We start from the raw sequence: 13,651 nt of genomic DNA, 5'->3' as shown, positions 1-13,651 counted from the left end.
TTTGTTGGTCCTGTACTGCTTTTGTGTTTTTGTACATTTCCAATTCTTCACCTTTTTTAATATTATCTGCCTGGGTCATTGTGAAATTAATTTGTTCCTATCTTTTGATCATTTGTACATTCGATGGACATTGCTGGATTCTCAGAATGCTTAGGCACCATGATAAAAACAACTTCTATGTGTTTAAGTAAATACATCATCAAAATGCATGATTTTTAGATCATGTATGTTCAGACATGCATAATATTTATACACATTCAATATGTAATGGATTTTTATGATACATGCATACAAATTTTAAGTCTGTTACAAAGATGAAAAGAATAAGCTCTCAAGAAAACATGGATTGGATATATCACTGCCTATCACTCATCTGTCTGGGTTCATATCGATCCATTTGCAAATTGTGTCTTGTGATCCCAGGAGGCTGACAAACCTCATCGGCTGGGACAATTCCAAGAAAACCGTGACCCTTTGAAAGCTGTCCCAATGTAAGCTTTGGGCCAACATATCCAATCTACGTAGACTGTGTCTTATTTTTCTTTTCCTCTGTTTCTCCTCCTCTCCATTGTATGCCTCTCTTCTATAAAGTATTTCACGTCTCATGGTGAAAATACATATGTGCATAGGTTTTGAAAAGATAAATGAGAGTTGAGGCACCTTGGAGGCCTGGAGGAGCTCATTCAGCAAGGCATCAGGGGTGAGGTACGATCCAGGCTAAGAGGTGTTTTTAGCCAGTGGATCAGTCACTGGCAGAGCTTGTTAACATAGGTCGCCAGGCCCACCCCCAGAACTCCCAATTCTGCAGGACTGGATGGGGCCTGAGAAGGTGTATTTCTAACAAGCTCTCAGGTGAAACTGATGCTGCCACTGGGGGACTACATTTTGAGAACCACTGCTCCGGGGTCACCTTTTCATGTGCATAAGCTGAAGAAACGACCCAGAGAGGGAAAGGGTCTTGCCCCAAATCTCACAATTGTAGTGTGTTGCATTGCGGCTGGAGTTAGAACTCATTCTTCTGTCGCCAGCCCTGTCCTGCTTCCTGGGGGCTATTCTTTGATTGACCAGAGATGGGGCAGCCCCTTTCTGACCATCTGCAGGGAGTGTGAGGAGCCAGATTGGTCAGCCCTCCCAGATTCCTGTCTGTAACAGCCGGTCTCTGGCTGGCCTGTCTCTTTCCTTATATGCCCCTATGAAGAGAGAAGACTTTAGTGCTCTATACCAGAGCCCAAAGTTACCCAGTCATATTCAGTCTCTTCATTTCTATGCCCAATTTGATAATCATTCATGGAACATTTGTCTGTGGATTTGTGATCATTTAGAGATTAATGTCATCATTTTTTTTAAACATGGCCTTTTAAATTCAGGTCTGTATTATGTCAAGTGAAAGCAAGTTAAAGGTAGCATAGGCTGCAAGATTAACCATGGGAAAAACAGGAATGGTTGCATTTTTATTTGGATCAAAAGATTTTTCTCTTAGTTCAATGAAATTTCAGTGAAATATTATTTAACTAAATGAATTTTCTGCAATATCTTCTCATTTGCATTTTCATGGTGGGAAATAACTTACTGGCAAATTCAAATTAAAGTGAAATGATTTTGGTTGTTGAATAATTGTTAAATGGAATTTCATTAAGTTGTTTTCATAAGAATATGAAGTGACTGAATTTAGTTGGCCAAGAAGAATAATTGTGTATTTAATTTCAGTGATTTTATTATTGGGATGAAGATTGTCAAAATGGCATTGATGTCCCATAAAATTCAAATAACTGTCACCTGATAATTACATACTAGAACTGGGTGCAGAAAAAATTGACCTTGAATGAGGCAGGCAATTAAAATAAGTAGTATTTTCCAAAGCATTGGGGAAGTTAGTCCATTTAGAATTGAAGTCAATTCAGTTCAATAAATCTTGACTAAGGGCCTTCTCTGCCTAAGGAATGTACTTTCTAGGTAGGTCTTGGAGTCCATGTCCAGCCTCAAGGGCCAGTGTCTTTTATACAAAAAATGGATGTGGAACATGTGTGTCTTTATACACACATAACAATAAATTTTATCTGTTGGAAGAATTATGGTTGAATAATGAAGGCAAAAGCTGGATTTTGACACTGATGTTACTATGTTCAGTGTCATGGGTGTAAAGGTACCAGTCACAATGAACATGATATACTCTGTCATTTGGGGGACAACAGAGAAAACTCAGTCTTTTCACATTGTAGGAAGGGGGTCCAGGCCACACTTGTAACCCTTCCTGTCGCTTTCTATCTTTTCAGCGCCTGGTGGAGGCTGCGGAAGAAGCCCATCTGAAACATGAATTCGATGCAGACTTGCAGGTACGTGATTATGGTTCAAACTAATTGTTTTCCGCCAAAGGAGAAGCACTCAGTGTACCAGGAATGCCAGGTTTCAGTGGCTTGGAAAGAAAGGCTTTGAGAGATGGCACTGAGTTGGAATAAATGTGCCTATTTTTTGATAAGGCAGGATAGGGAACCTCAACCATTGTCCACCATGATAATTGCAGTGGGATAACACAAGCTCATGCATATAACCAGATTTTGGTGGATTCCTCCCCAATTCCGGGGGAGTTAACCAGCCAACTGACAATAATCACCAGAGCTCTTAATGGTAAATTGATAAGATAGATAGCAGAATGTAGACACTTCCTTGGCTTAAGTGATTGAAAGGAATGTTGTGATGGATCTAATGTTGAATTGATTTTAATTATATTTAAAAATTAAATCATTCACAGATGTGGGATATGAACATCCACTTAATAAATTTCTTGAAGTAATCTCATATCTAATCATGGCATCCTGTGTCTGGTTGAGAAGGCTTTTGATGTTGTCTTGCAGAGAGGAAACATAGTGGAAGGGGCCAGTGAATTGAATAACACGTGGAGGTTCCTTTGCTTCTCTTCTGGAGTAAATTTTATCTGTATTGTCATTCCTGAGTTGTGTAGCCTCTCCTTACTTCTAGAAAAAGCAGAGGGAGTAAACCTGAATCCTTAAGTCTGTGTTTTGATAGAACATAACTCTTTTAGTGGTCACATTTGGGAAATAGTGGTATATGAAAAAGACAGAAGAAAGAAAAGATAGTGATCCCTAAGATAGGCTTTGGTTGTATCTCTGTCCCATGGGTCTACCTCTTGTCATCATTACTGTCTACATTGGTTTCTTTTTGCCTTGTGGGTAAAAGCATGAACACTCAAATGTGGTAATTGAGGAAAGTTTAATACAGGGAATATTTACAAATATGTGGTAAATGAAACCAACAAGCTATAGTGTTGCACCCCAGGTCAAGCCACACTCCTGGCCTGAAGGAGCCAGGGGACAGAGAGGTTTCTAATAGCCAGGGAGAGTAGCTATATGGAAAGGGTACTTGATAGAAGGGTGCAGCCATGATGATCTGGCAGTTTTTGGGAAAGATACCCCAACAACTATCTCTAGCCTTCTGATCTCTTGCTGGTACCCACCATTGGCTGAATCCAACTGTCAGTGTAGTTGACTTGATTCAGCCTCCCGAGTCTTTACACTGGGTGGAGAAGGGTGAAGAATAGGTCTGTAGGGGAAGCAGAAAATGTCAAAACTACTATCTGGGGTTCATTTTTAGGCATAATCCTCAACATATAAAGCAAATAGAGCCTGGAATATAGCCAAGCACAAGAAGTTGCAGGGGGAGGTGGAGCTGTTCTAGTCACTGTTGGTAACATTGGAGAGGAGTGGAGAAGCCAGCCCCGGTTTCTGAGCAGAGCTGCAAGAGACAGAACAGAAAAATCAGCTGAATATAGCAAGAAGCATCGTGCTTCCTATAGCTACAACCATGTGGCGGCTCCAGGAAGATCCAGGGGCCATTTACTGGCCATGCTGACTTCAGTGTGCCTGCTCTTCAGAGGGTCTGGACTTCCTAGAGTGGCCATGGGGGGTTTAATGGAAGCATCAGGAAGCGCCTTTGTAAGTGTGACGCTTGTAAGGGTCTCTTGAATGTGTTGCCAAGGGAAATTGTCTTCCTCTCCTCAGGAGTTCCTAGGCCTTTTCAGGAATATTCTGGTACTAAATGACAGAAGCTCATCTCAAATCAACTTAGGTTATAACATAGAATAAATTAAGAAACCATGAGTCTACTCTGATAATAAACAAACAGGTAGATAAAAAGATAAATGCATAAATAAATGAGAAGGGAAGCTCTTACGATGGCATGGCACTTAATAACTATGGAAGAAATGATGGAGTTAGAAAATTATGGTATTGATTGATTGAGATAAGAATCTTCAATTGATACTAAAATTAGCAGGTAAAAGTTTGATGAAGAACAGGACATTGACAGTCTTACAGCAACCACCCACAAATTACTCATTAATCACAAAGGAGAAGATATCAACTTTAGTAGGGAAAAAGCTGGCAGACACTATCTTGAATACGTAACCAAAGTTAATGTCATCAGTGATGAGACCAAGTGACATCAGGAGCTTCCAGATGTGATGACCAGGACGGATACAACACCGCTTATGTAGAATTCTTTCACAGTGTGTCCCAAAGGTGTAGCCTTAACCTAATCATGACAAAATGTCAGAGAATCTGGACTAAGGCATATTTTACAAAGTAACTGGCTGGACAGTTCACAAAGTAACTGGTTGGACAGTTCAAAAAAGTCAAGGTCAAGAAAGACAAAGAAACATTGAGAACTTGTTCCTGAGTAAAGGACATTAAAGACACATGACAACTACATGCAACCTGAGATCCTAAACTGGATTCTGAACCAGAAGCAAAGATGTGAATATTGACTCTGCATTCGATAAATAATATTGCCTCAATGTGGACTTTGCTGATTTTGAGCCTTGTATTGTGTTTATGTAAGAGAATGTCCTTGTTCTTGGGTTTCTCTGGACTAAATATTTGGATCCATTGGTCCAATTGGAAGGAGTGAGTTTGCGGGAGGGCAAGAAAGGACTGTTTTGTAAAATCTGGTGTTTATGTCTCATAGTCAATTTTATGCCGAGACCAGTTGTCTAGTCAAGGCAGATGGGCAAGGAAGGGAATGCTTTAATTGACTTCAGGGGATTTTTATCCTTCAGCTGGGGAAAAGAACATTGAGTGGTTTAGCGCAACTAACCTTGAGCCGCTCTCTTTTGTCTGTCTGGAGCTGTTGTTATCTTCCCAGAGTGTTCTGACTTCCTTCCCATTATTGAAGCTTCACAGTAAAACCCTGTTGTAGCACAAGCGGTTCCTTGTCAAATGCGGTGCTGTAAACAGGAATGCCGCATTGGGTCTCTCCGGAGAAAAAATAGAGGACTAGAAAGTGAGTCTCTGGAGTGTTACAGCTTTTGTTTTCTTGGGAAGCCCTGTCGTCTGTTTTGTATGAGTACACAAGAACTATCAGAGGCTCAGTTGTGGTCTGAACACAAGAGTAGATGTTGAAATAACCAGTCAGTATTGCAGAGTGTCATTCCCTACCCAGACCTCAGACCTCTGTGAAATCTCTGGGTCAGAGTAAACCGCGCGCTTTCGCGGAAACCTGACAAAGAGAGGCCTTCCAGAGAATGGATGTGCGCTGAAGAATGCCTGTCGGCTTCCATGAAGGTTTTGAAGCTGCAAAGCAGCGATGCTATTAAGCACAAGCCTGTTAACAGCTTGGGTGTCAGCCCCGTTGCTATTACTGGGGTAGCCGGTCTGTGTACGGGCTCTGAGTTTATTGCTATGACGGTCCATTAGAGCTGATCAATTGTTAATCTGGGTTCTGCTGACCTCTTGGCAACCCCTGGCAGTGGATTGTGTATATCAAAAAAATTTCAGACTACCATCTGCTCACCGTGAAATAATGCTGAGAAGGTCCCTGCACTATTAGCTCAGTAAGAGCAAAGGGAGCTGGGAGGTTTTTGTGGAATTTCCTAAACTGTGTAGCTTCATGTTATATAGTCTTACGTAGCCCCTCTGCTCTCCCAAAACCAAAGGGATGATACATCTGCCTGTTCTTTTATGTCAGCTTGGAGATTTTGTGCCACTGAACCTTCATGTATTTTAAAAGTGAAAATTTTGGGGTTTTTTGGTAGAATCTTTGAAAGTTATCTATCACTAGAAAGTTATGTTTCCTCTATTGCCAGCATTTTATTTTTCATTTGTCTCTCCAGAGGTTTAACACTTTCCCCAGGGGTTTATGACCTTGAAGTTGGCAGTCCCTTCTGTAAGGTCCCTAAGTCTGGCATTAGATGGTTAGTGCCTAACAAAAGCTGTGTTGGGCAAAAGCAAAACGCAGCCTTTGATGGGTAGCGTGTGTGAGCAACCACACTGCAGCATCCTCTGTAGGAAGCAGGGCTGCCCGGTTGTCACTGGCTGCAAAGCTTGTGCGGATGCTAGTGTCATCCCAGCCCCGGGGTGTCCCCCTTTAAGATGCCCTCCATGAGCCTCTGTGGGTTTTGTTATTTATTCCCTGATACCTCCATTGGGACAACTTTCAGTTATAACTGATGTCAACAGAGGCCTTGTTAAAGTGGCATCTTCCCTTTTTTAGTTTATGTTTTGAATGAACGTAGGTTTTTAATGTAAAGCACATGTGAGGTTAATGATGATGTTAAAAACAGAGCTTTAGAAACTGCCTTAATTATCATGCATGATTATTGCAGTGTTTCACCCTCATTATTTTGATGGCAAAATCTACCTTGGGCCTGGGGCAGTGTGGTGGGGGTGGATCCTCGCCCTGATTATCCTAGCTACTGATGGATTTCCAGAAAACTAGGTCTACACGTGCAGTATAACTCAGAGACTGTCTTCCCCCTTTTCCTTTTCCTTTTTGGGTTTCTCCACCTGCGATGAAGAAGAAGACAAAACTTTTTTTTTGACAGTTTACTAAAAGCTTGCTTATCTTTGAATGGCGAACATATTTACTTTGAAAACTGTCTCAGATAAGTGCCAATTGCACAGCGCTGGTGCACAGTGGGGAAAATTGTGGTTTTGAATTGTGTATCCTGCAGAAGCCTTTTCCATTACAGCATTTTCTATAGTATATTTTTCTTTGTTGTTTGTAATTGACAGGAAAAAAAAGCCTGGTGACAGTCCGAGGGATAACGAAGTGTGAGTGGACACAAAAGGCTCTGGAATTAGAAATGGAGTTGTTGGTGTGTTTTTTTAAAGTATTGTTATTATTTTTGCAGTTTACTTTCAATATTATTTTGTATTGGTTTCAGGTGAACGGCATAGTGGTCACACAATCATATACTTTACAAAGTGTTCCCCCTGATATTCCCAGTGCCCACCTGGCTCCCTATGTAGTTATTGACTCTATTTCCTGTGTGGTGACTGTATGGAGACAGCTGATTGACTTGGTGCAGTAAAGAAGAAAGATGGGGGCCGCGCCTATAGGAGAAATAGCTGAGGAGAGAAGGAAAATTTCACACTCTTTGTATTAAAATCAATCTTTTTTCCTGATCTAACGATGGGGCATGCCTCGTGCTTTTCTTTTTTTTTTTTCCTCTCTTTGTATCAGCTTGGCAGGGGCGGTCACATTTCTCTGCATTTTAAGATCTTACATTAGGTGTTCTTAGTTAGGACTTGCCGCTTGTCATTTATTCACAGCACTGATGTGTAAACAGCCTCAGAGGAAACTCTAGGTGTGTGCATTTTAAAATAGAAGTCGTTTTTCAGTTGTTACAAACCATAGACACACACACTTGCTTTTGTTCATTTAGCTAGAACATCATCGCTTTTCATAAGGCCAATGCCGTGCCTTTGAGGGTTGTGTTATTCACTTGTTTGGTGGTCACATGTTATGCACACTGACATTGCTCAAGTAGCTTGATCCAACAGAGAGAGCTTTGGCCTGGTGACCTGGAGGTTTAGGTGCCAGTAGTGCCAGTCCCAACTGGGTCATTACATGCTCAAAGATCTGTTGCTGTGGTCTCTTTGCTCAGCTGTAAAATGGCATGCTTGTAGAATCGAGATGATTTCTAAGACCTCACCCATCTCACGTCCTGTAATTCATTCAACAGAGAGTTACCAGTGGCCTCCTATAGTCAGCACTGTGCTGTGGATATGACCATGAGCTCGGCAGCTGCTGTCTTTGTTCTCACAGAGTTCACCAAATGGGAGAGATAGATGATAAAGACATGGCAACATAAATAATTATTAGATTTTGACTATGGCAAATGACAGGAAAGAGAAGCACAGGGTATTATCACAGTGCACGACAGGAGACCTCTGCCAGTCTGGGCTTCCAAGCTACACTGGAGAAAATCCCTGAAGAGCTCCCTGGATTGAGGGAGATTCTAGGTTCACCTCCACCACAGTTAGAAGAAGTCTCCCCAGACACAGGGAATCCATATTATCTTTATTTCCCCTAAGTGAACAATTAAAATGATTTTATCTACATAGTAATTTTGATAACCTCTAAAGATACTTTATTTTTGCCTTTTATGATGCTTATTACTTCCTACCCTGTGAATTTTATTCCTGTAAGTGTCCTTTTTAAAAAATTTAACATTATGCAGAACTCAGTACATGTTAGGACCTCTTTTAGGTTGTGGGTGAGTGACCCTTATCCTCCAGGAAAATACTCATCTACCTTTTCAGTTTAATTTTATTTTTTTGGATACAGCACAGACTGGTTTATTCAATATTTATACAACACATAGTGGATGTTGTAGTGTATGGGCAAGGAATCGCCTCAAGTAACTATATGGATAGTACACTTGAATTCAGTCTTGATCTAGAAGAGGAGTTTGCAAACTATGGCCCTTGGGTCAAATCCAGCCCAGTGCCTGATTTTGTAAATGAAGTTTTATTGGAATAACGCCATGCCCATTTATTTATATCTTGTCCTGGCTTCTTTTGAGCTGTAGTGGGGAAATTGAGTAGTTGTGACTGGAATGGTAAGGCCTCTAGAGCCTCAAGTATTTACTATCTGAATCTTTTGCTTTTGGGGCCAGTCTGCCTTTTGGTGCTAAGCTACCTTTTGGTGCTAATCTACTTTTAAAAAATATGTTGTTTCAGTTGGTGCTTTAAGGATTAAAATAAGCATCTGTAACTTAATTGTACAGTGTATCTAGGCTAAACTTCGTGTGTCAAGTACCATTTTACCTGAAATAAGAACTTTACAACAGTGTAATTCCATCTAGCACCATCCTTTGTGGTATTGTCATACTATTTTACTTCTATATGTTATAAACACTATAGTAAAATGTTATTTTTATTTTTTTTTATTTTTTTTCTTTAAAGTCCATATCGTAAAACATTAATTGCGAAATAAGATAGTAATGTATTTACCCAGACATTTATCATTTCTGGTACTCTTCCTTCCTATAGATGAGAAGTTCCTGTGTTATAATTTCTCTTCAGCCTGAAGGACCTCTTTTAGCATTTTAACATTTACAGGTTCAGTAGCAACAACTTTTTTCCAGCTTCTGTTTATTTAAATATATCTTTATTTCACCCTCATTTTTGAAGGCTGATTTTGCTGGATATAGAATTTTTACTTGACAGTTTCATTTTTTCTTTTAGCACTTTGACGATATAATCCCATTCTCTTCTGTGCTTTAATGCTTCTGATGAAATGTCAACTGTCATTCTTTTCTTTGTTTCTCTGAATGCAGTGTATCATTGTTCTCTGCTGCTTTCAAGATTTTTCTCCATATCTTTGATTTTAAGTATACTATAAAGTATGATAAGTTAAAGATGTTCCTAGATGTGATTTTATTTGTACTTATTTTGCTTTGAGTTTGCCAAGATTCCTGAATATTCTCACCATATTTGAAAATTTTTAAGTAATTATTTTCTCAAAATCTTACCTATTTCTCTTTCTATTTTCTTCTGAATCTTAAGTTGTATCTATGTTGGATTGCTTAATATTATCCCACAGGTCTATGTTCTATTAATTGGTCTCCAAGTTTACTAACCCTTTCTTCTGTAATCTCCAATCTGCTGTTAAACACATCCAGTCAATATTTTATTTTATATATTATACTTTTAGTTCTAGAATTTTTATTCAACTTTTTATACTCTCCATTTCCTCCTGAAATTCCCCTTATGTGCAACAGTTATATTCATGTCTTATTTTAAGTCCTTGAACATATCTACAATAGTTTTTTTTTTTTTTAAATTCCTTCTCTGCTAATTCTAGCACCTGGGTCATGTTTGTATTGTTAACTGCTTTCTTCTTTTGAAGTAACTTTTTGAAATTTACTTTTTTGCTTCTTCACAAACCCACTTACTTTTTCTTGTATAATGGACATTGTGGTTATTCTGACTGATTTGTATAAATTTCCTTATTGTAACTTAGTATTGGTTGATCCACGTAGTAGCTATTCTAAAAAATACCAAATTTATTGAATCTGATTATATTGGTATTAAGAAACCGTTATTAAAGAGATGAAAAGAAAATAATCATAAGCCATACATAACAGGGCAGCTTGCAGTGATTTGATCTTCTGCATTACTTAAGCTGTGAGTACAGTATTGTCTTCTTGTTTCAAAAGAACCATAGAAGGCCATCTTCCCGCTGGAAGAAAGAGAAAAATGAATTTTAAAAATAGAATCTTGAAATGTAAACATTGTTTCTCAAAAGTTTATAATTTCTACAGATTAATTATATTAGAACCATCCAGATAAAGATATTGATATTAACAAATTTAAAGATAAAAATGCAAGAGCTCAACCAAAGAACTTATATGCATAGATGTCTAATCCATAGAACAGATGATAGGGTGGTGAAGGCCTGGGGAGTGGGGGCAGGGTGGGCCAGAAGAGGTCAAAGGGGAAAAAAAGGAGACATATGTAATACTTTCAACAATAAAGATTTAACAAAATAAAAATAAAGACAAAAGTGCAATTTTATAGCAATGATAATTGGTTTGGCTTTCTTTGCATATTCATCTTACTTTGCAGTTCAGAAAGAAATAATGGCATTACTTATTCTTCCAAAGTTACCTTTTATGCACCTGTACAACATTCCCACATTAGCAACCCTCTTTTTAGAGGTTCTTTAAAAAGACCCTTTTTAAAAACAGATGTGAGTTTAGAAACTCCGGGTCACTTATCTCTAATTTCATCAATAATGAACAACCTAGTGTTTTCCTCACTGTCCTCAAATTTCTTGTTACAACATTCTGTATCATGAACGTGCATACTCAATTTGAAGGCAATGCTTGTTATTGAATTCTGAATGATTGCTTTAGAAAGCACTTTCTTTCCTACCAAAAAGTCATTGGTTCTTATGAGATTCTTGGATTTCTTAATTGGGCTTTCTCAAAGCTGGGAATATTTATTTTAAATAAATATTTGTTTAAAACACATTTGTTTTAAATAATATATTTTAAACACAATAAAAACCACAAATTCAAAATTTATTAAATATTCCAATTAAGAAATACTTTTTATGTTCAGTTTTATTGTTTTCATGTGCACAGTGTGATTCTGGCGTTTCAGACCGCAGCCAGGTTGGAATGGGGCATTTTGGGACACCAGACAATGTTTGCATATCTACATTCATTAAGTAAACAGTTAGTGGTTCCATTAATCATAATATTCAGAGTCCCATGGTACATTTCCAGAAACCGTAGTGTCTTTCATTAAGATGGCTGACCACCGAGGTCACAGGCGGCCCCAGAAATTGCATGGGGATCATTCTGCAGTAACATTTGAAAGCAATGGAAATGCCTTTCAGTTGCTGATTTTTCAACTGAGGATCTTGTGATCTAGGGATTTGCCAACTGCTATTGAACTCTTTAAACTTGAATCTGATGGCAATCCAGAAAGTACACAACTCAACAAGAAATTCCCTAACCTCGATTTAAGCTTATTATTAAAGTACCTGATACGTACACAGATGAATTAACTCTTACTTTTTCCACTTTCGGGTTTGTTTGTGATACAGGCTTTCATAATATATACATAGCTCCAAGCACACAACTTTGTTGTGATAATCCTAATTCTTCCATTTAAAAATTCTTTCATGAGTAACGATTTTAGGACATTTCTCTTTGTTGGCTAATGAGCACTAATAGATTTTGGTAACAATGATAAGAGTAATAGGTGGTGTTATAAAAAATGTATTAAGTGCAGGCAGTGGCTTAAATGCTCCACAGGCACTATGTCATTTATTCTTCCCCTCACAATCCTGTGAGATGTGCACTGTTATTATCTCCGTTTTACATATGGAGAAACTGAAGATTGAGAGGCCACATGCTGGGCCCAGGGTCATACAACAGTGGGTGGAATGAGTCAGAATTTACAACCTGGTTTATCTGGCTCCAAAGACCAATAAGTTACGTTGGCTCATGGAACTACAGTTTACAGCATTGATCTTAATTTGCACTGGACAAAATCTTATAGGGAAATAAATTTCAGTTATCATAGGTTTATTTAAAAGGTCTATCAAATACTCCAAAATGAAATTTTCCAGAATCGTAAATTCTGACCCAGATATCTATGAAATTAAAAAAGCTCAATAAAATACAATGATTCGGTGGAAATGATTACACATCAGTTTACTGATATTATTAGACACATGTATAAGAGAAACAGCCCCTCATTCGGCAATTGGATCCATCCTCTAAATACAGTAACACAGCTAGGTTTAAGAATAAGATCTGAACTCCCCATGTCCCTTATGGAGCACCGTGTAACCTGCCCAGCATTACGTGTGGATGAATAGCCACGTCCAACTCTTTCCTTCCTGCCTGTGCTCCTGTCTCGCTCCCCCACAATAAGATTTATTTGTTTATTTTCCTGTCTTCTCCAGCAAAACATAAGCCCCACAAGAGTAGGCACATGACAACTAGTCAGATGTCCACAGATATTTGTTAAAATTAATCGAAATGTGTAATGGTGGTACAATACTAACTAAGACTGACAGCCGATCACCTGAGTTGTGCATTGTTAGTAACCCAGGAAGCTGATTCTTCCTTAAAATAAATACTTATGCTTTACCAGAAGAGATGCAGTTTTTGCAGTAATAATCAAAGACGTTTTCATATACTAATGGCAGCCTTTTAGTGGAACAGTTGGCTTTTGCTGTTACTTGCAGTAAATTAAAGTATTTGCTCATTTTTCTCATCCAAATGATATGTTTCTGCCCTTTAATATGTAGTTACAAATATATGAACATACTAATTAATTATGAACGAGATAATTATGTTTACTTAACACGCTATTAAATAAATAGCTATTTACTTATTTGTATGGAAAGAGACATGTTTATAGAGAAAACATCTTTAAAATTAGAAAGGAGAAAAATTAGATGGGAAACAGCTCTTGCAACTCGGATTCCCCTCTTGAGCAGGTTCACGCTCACTTCCCAGCCTCCATTGCCAGAGCTGGGGATTCCGTGTGTCTGTGGCAGGGGGAGCCTCTTCGATACAAGTGGGAGTTTGGAGGGAGATACAATCAGGCTCTGAAAAGGAGTATTTGACAGCAAAAACGGGTGTGCGTTGGGGTCCTATCTGAATGTTCTATCTAGCAGAAAGTGAACTACTTTCATGGCCATCTCCTTAGAATATCTTTAAATGCCATCCTGTCAGCCTCTCATGGAAAATCCTGGAATTTACATTTCACTTGCTCATAGAGAAACAAAACAACATCAACATAAACAAACAACCTTGAAAAAAGTCCTTTCTCTTGCTGGTAGTCACTAACAGAAGGAAAAAAGAAGAATGACTTTCCTCCTTGGA

The 13,651-nt window shown here is 38.6% G+C and overlaps 1 protein-coding gene across 3 annotated transcripts in view; it reads left to right on the top strand.

Annotated features, from left to right (window-relative positions):
- Positions 1 to 13,651, top strand: part of CACNA2D3 (calcium voltage-gated channel auxiliary subunit alpha2delta 3) — an 806,557-nt gene that overhangs the window by 231,359 nt on the left and 561,547 nt on the right. For all 3 annotated transcript variants that reach the window (XM_059663265.1, XM_059663266.1, XM_059663267.1), the window contains exon 4: positions 2,274 to 2,333. In XM_059663265.1, coding sequence (XP_059519248.1) covers positions 2,274 to 2,333 — 60 coding nt within the window. The remainder of the gene's footprint in view (positions 1 to 2,273; positions 2,334 to 13,651) is intronic.

Source organism: Myotis daubentonii, chromosome 14 (assembly GCF_963259705.1).
Source record: "Myotis daubentonii chromosome 14, mMyoDau2.1, whole genome shotgun sequence".
NCBI classification, from domain to species: domain Eukaryota; kingdom Metazoa; phylum Chordata; class Mammalia; order Chiroptera; family Vespertilionidae; genus Myotis; species Myotis daubentonii.
This window is presented reverse-complemented; position numbering and strand designations above follow the sequence as displayed.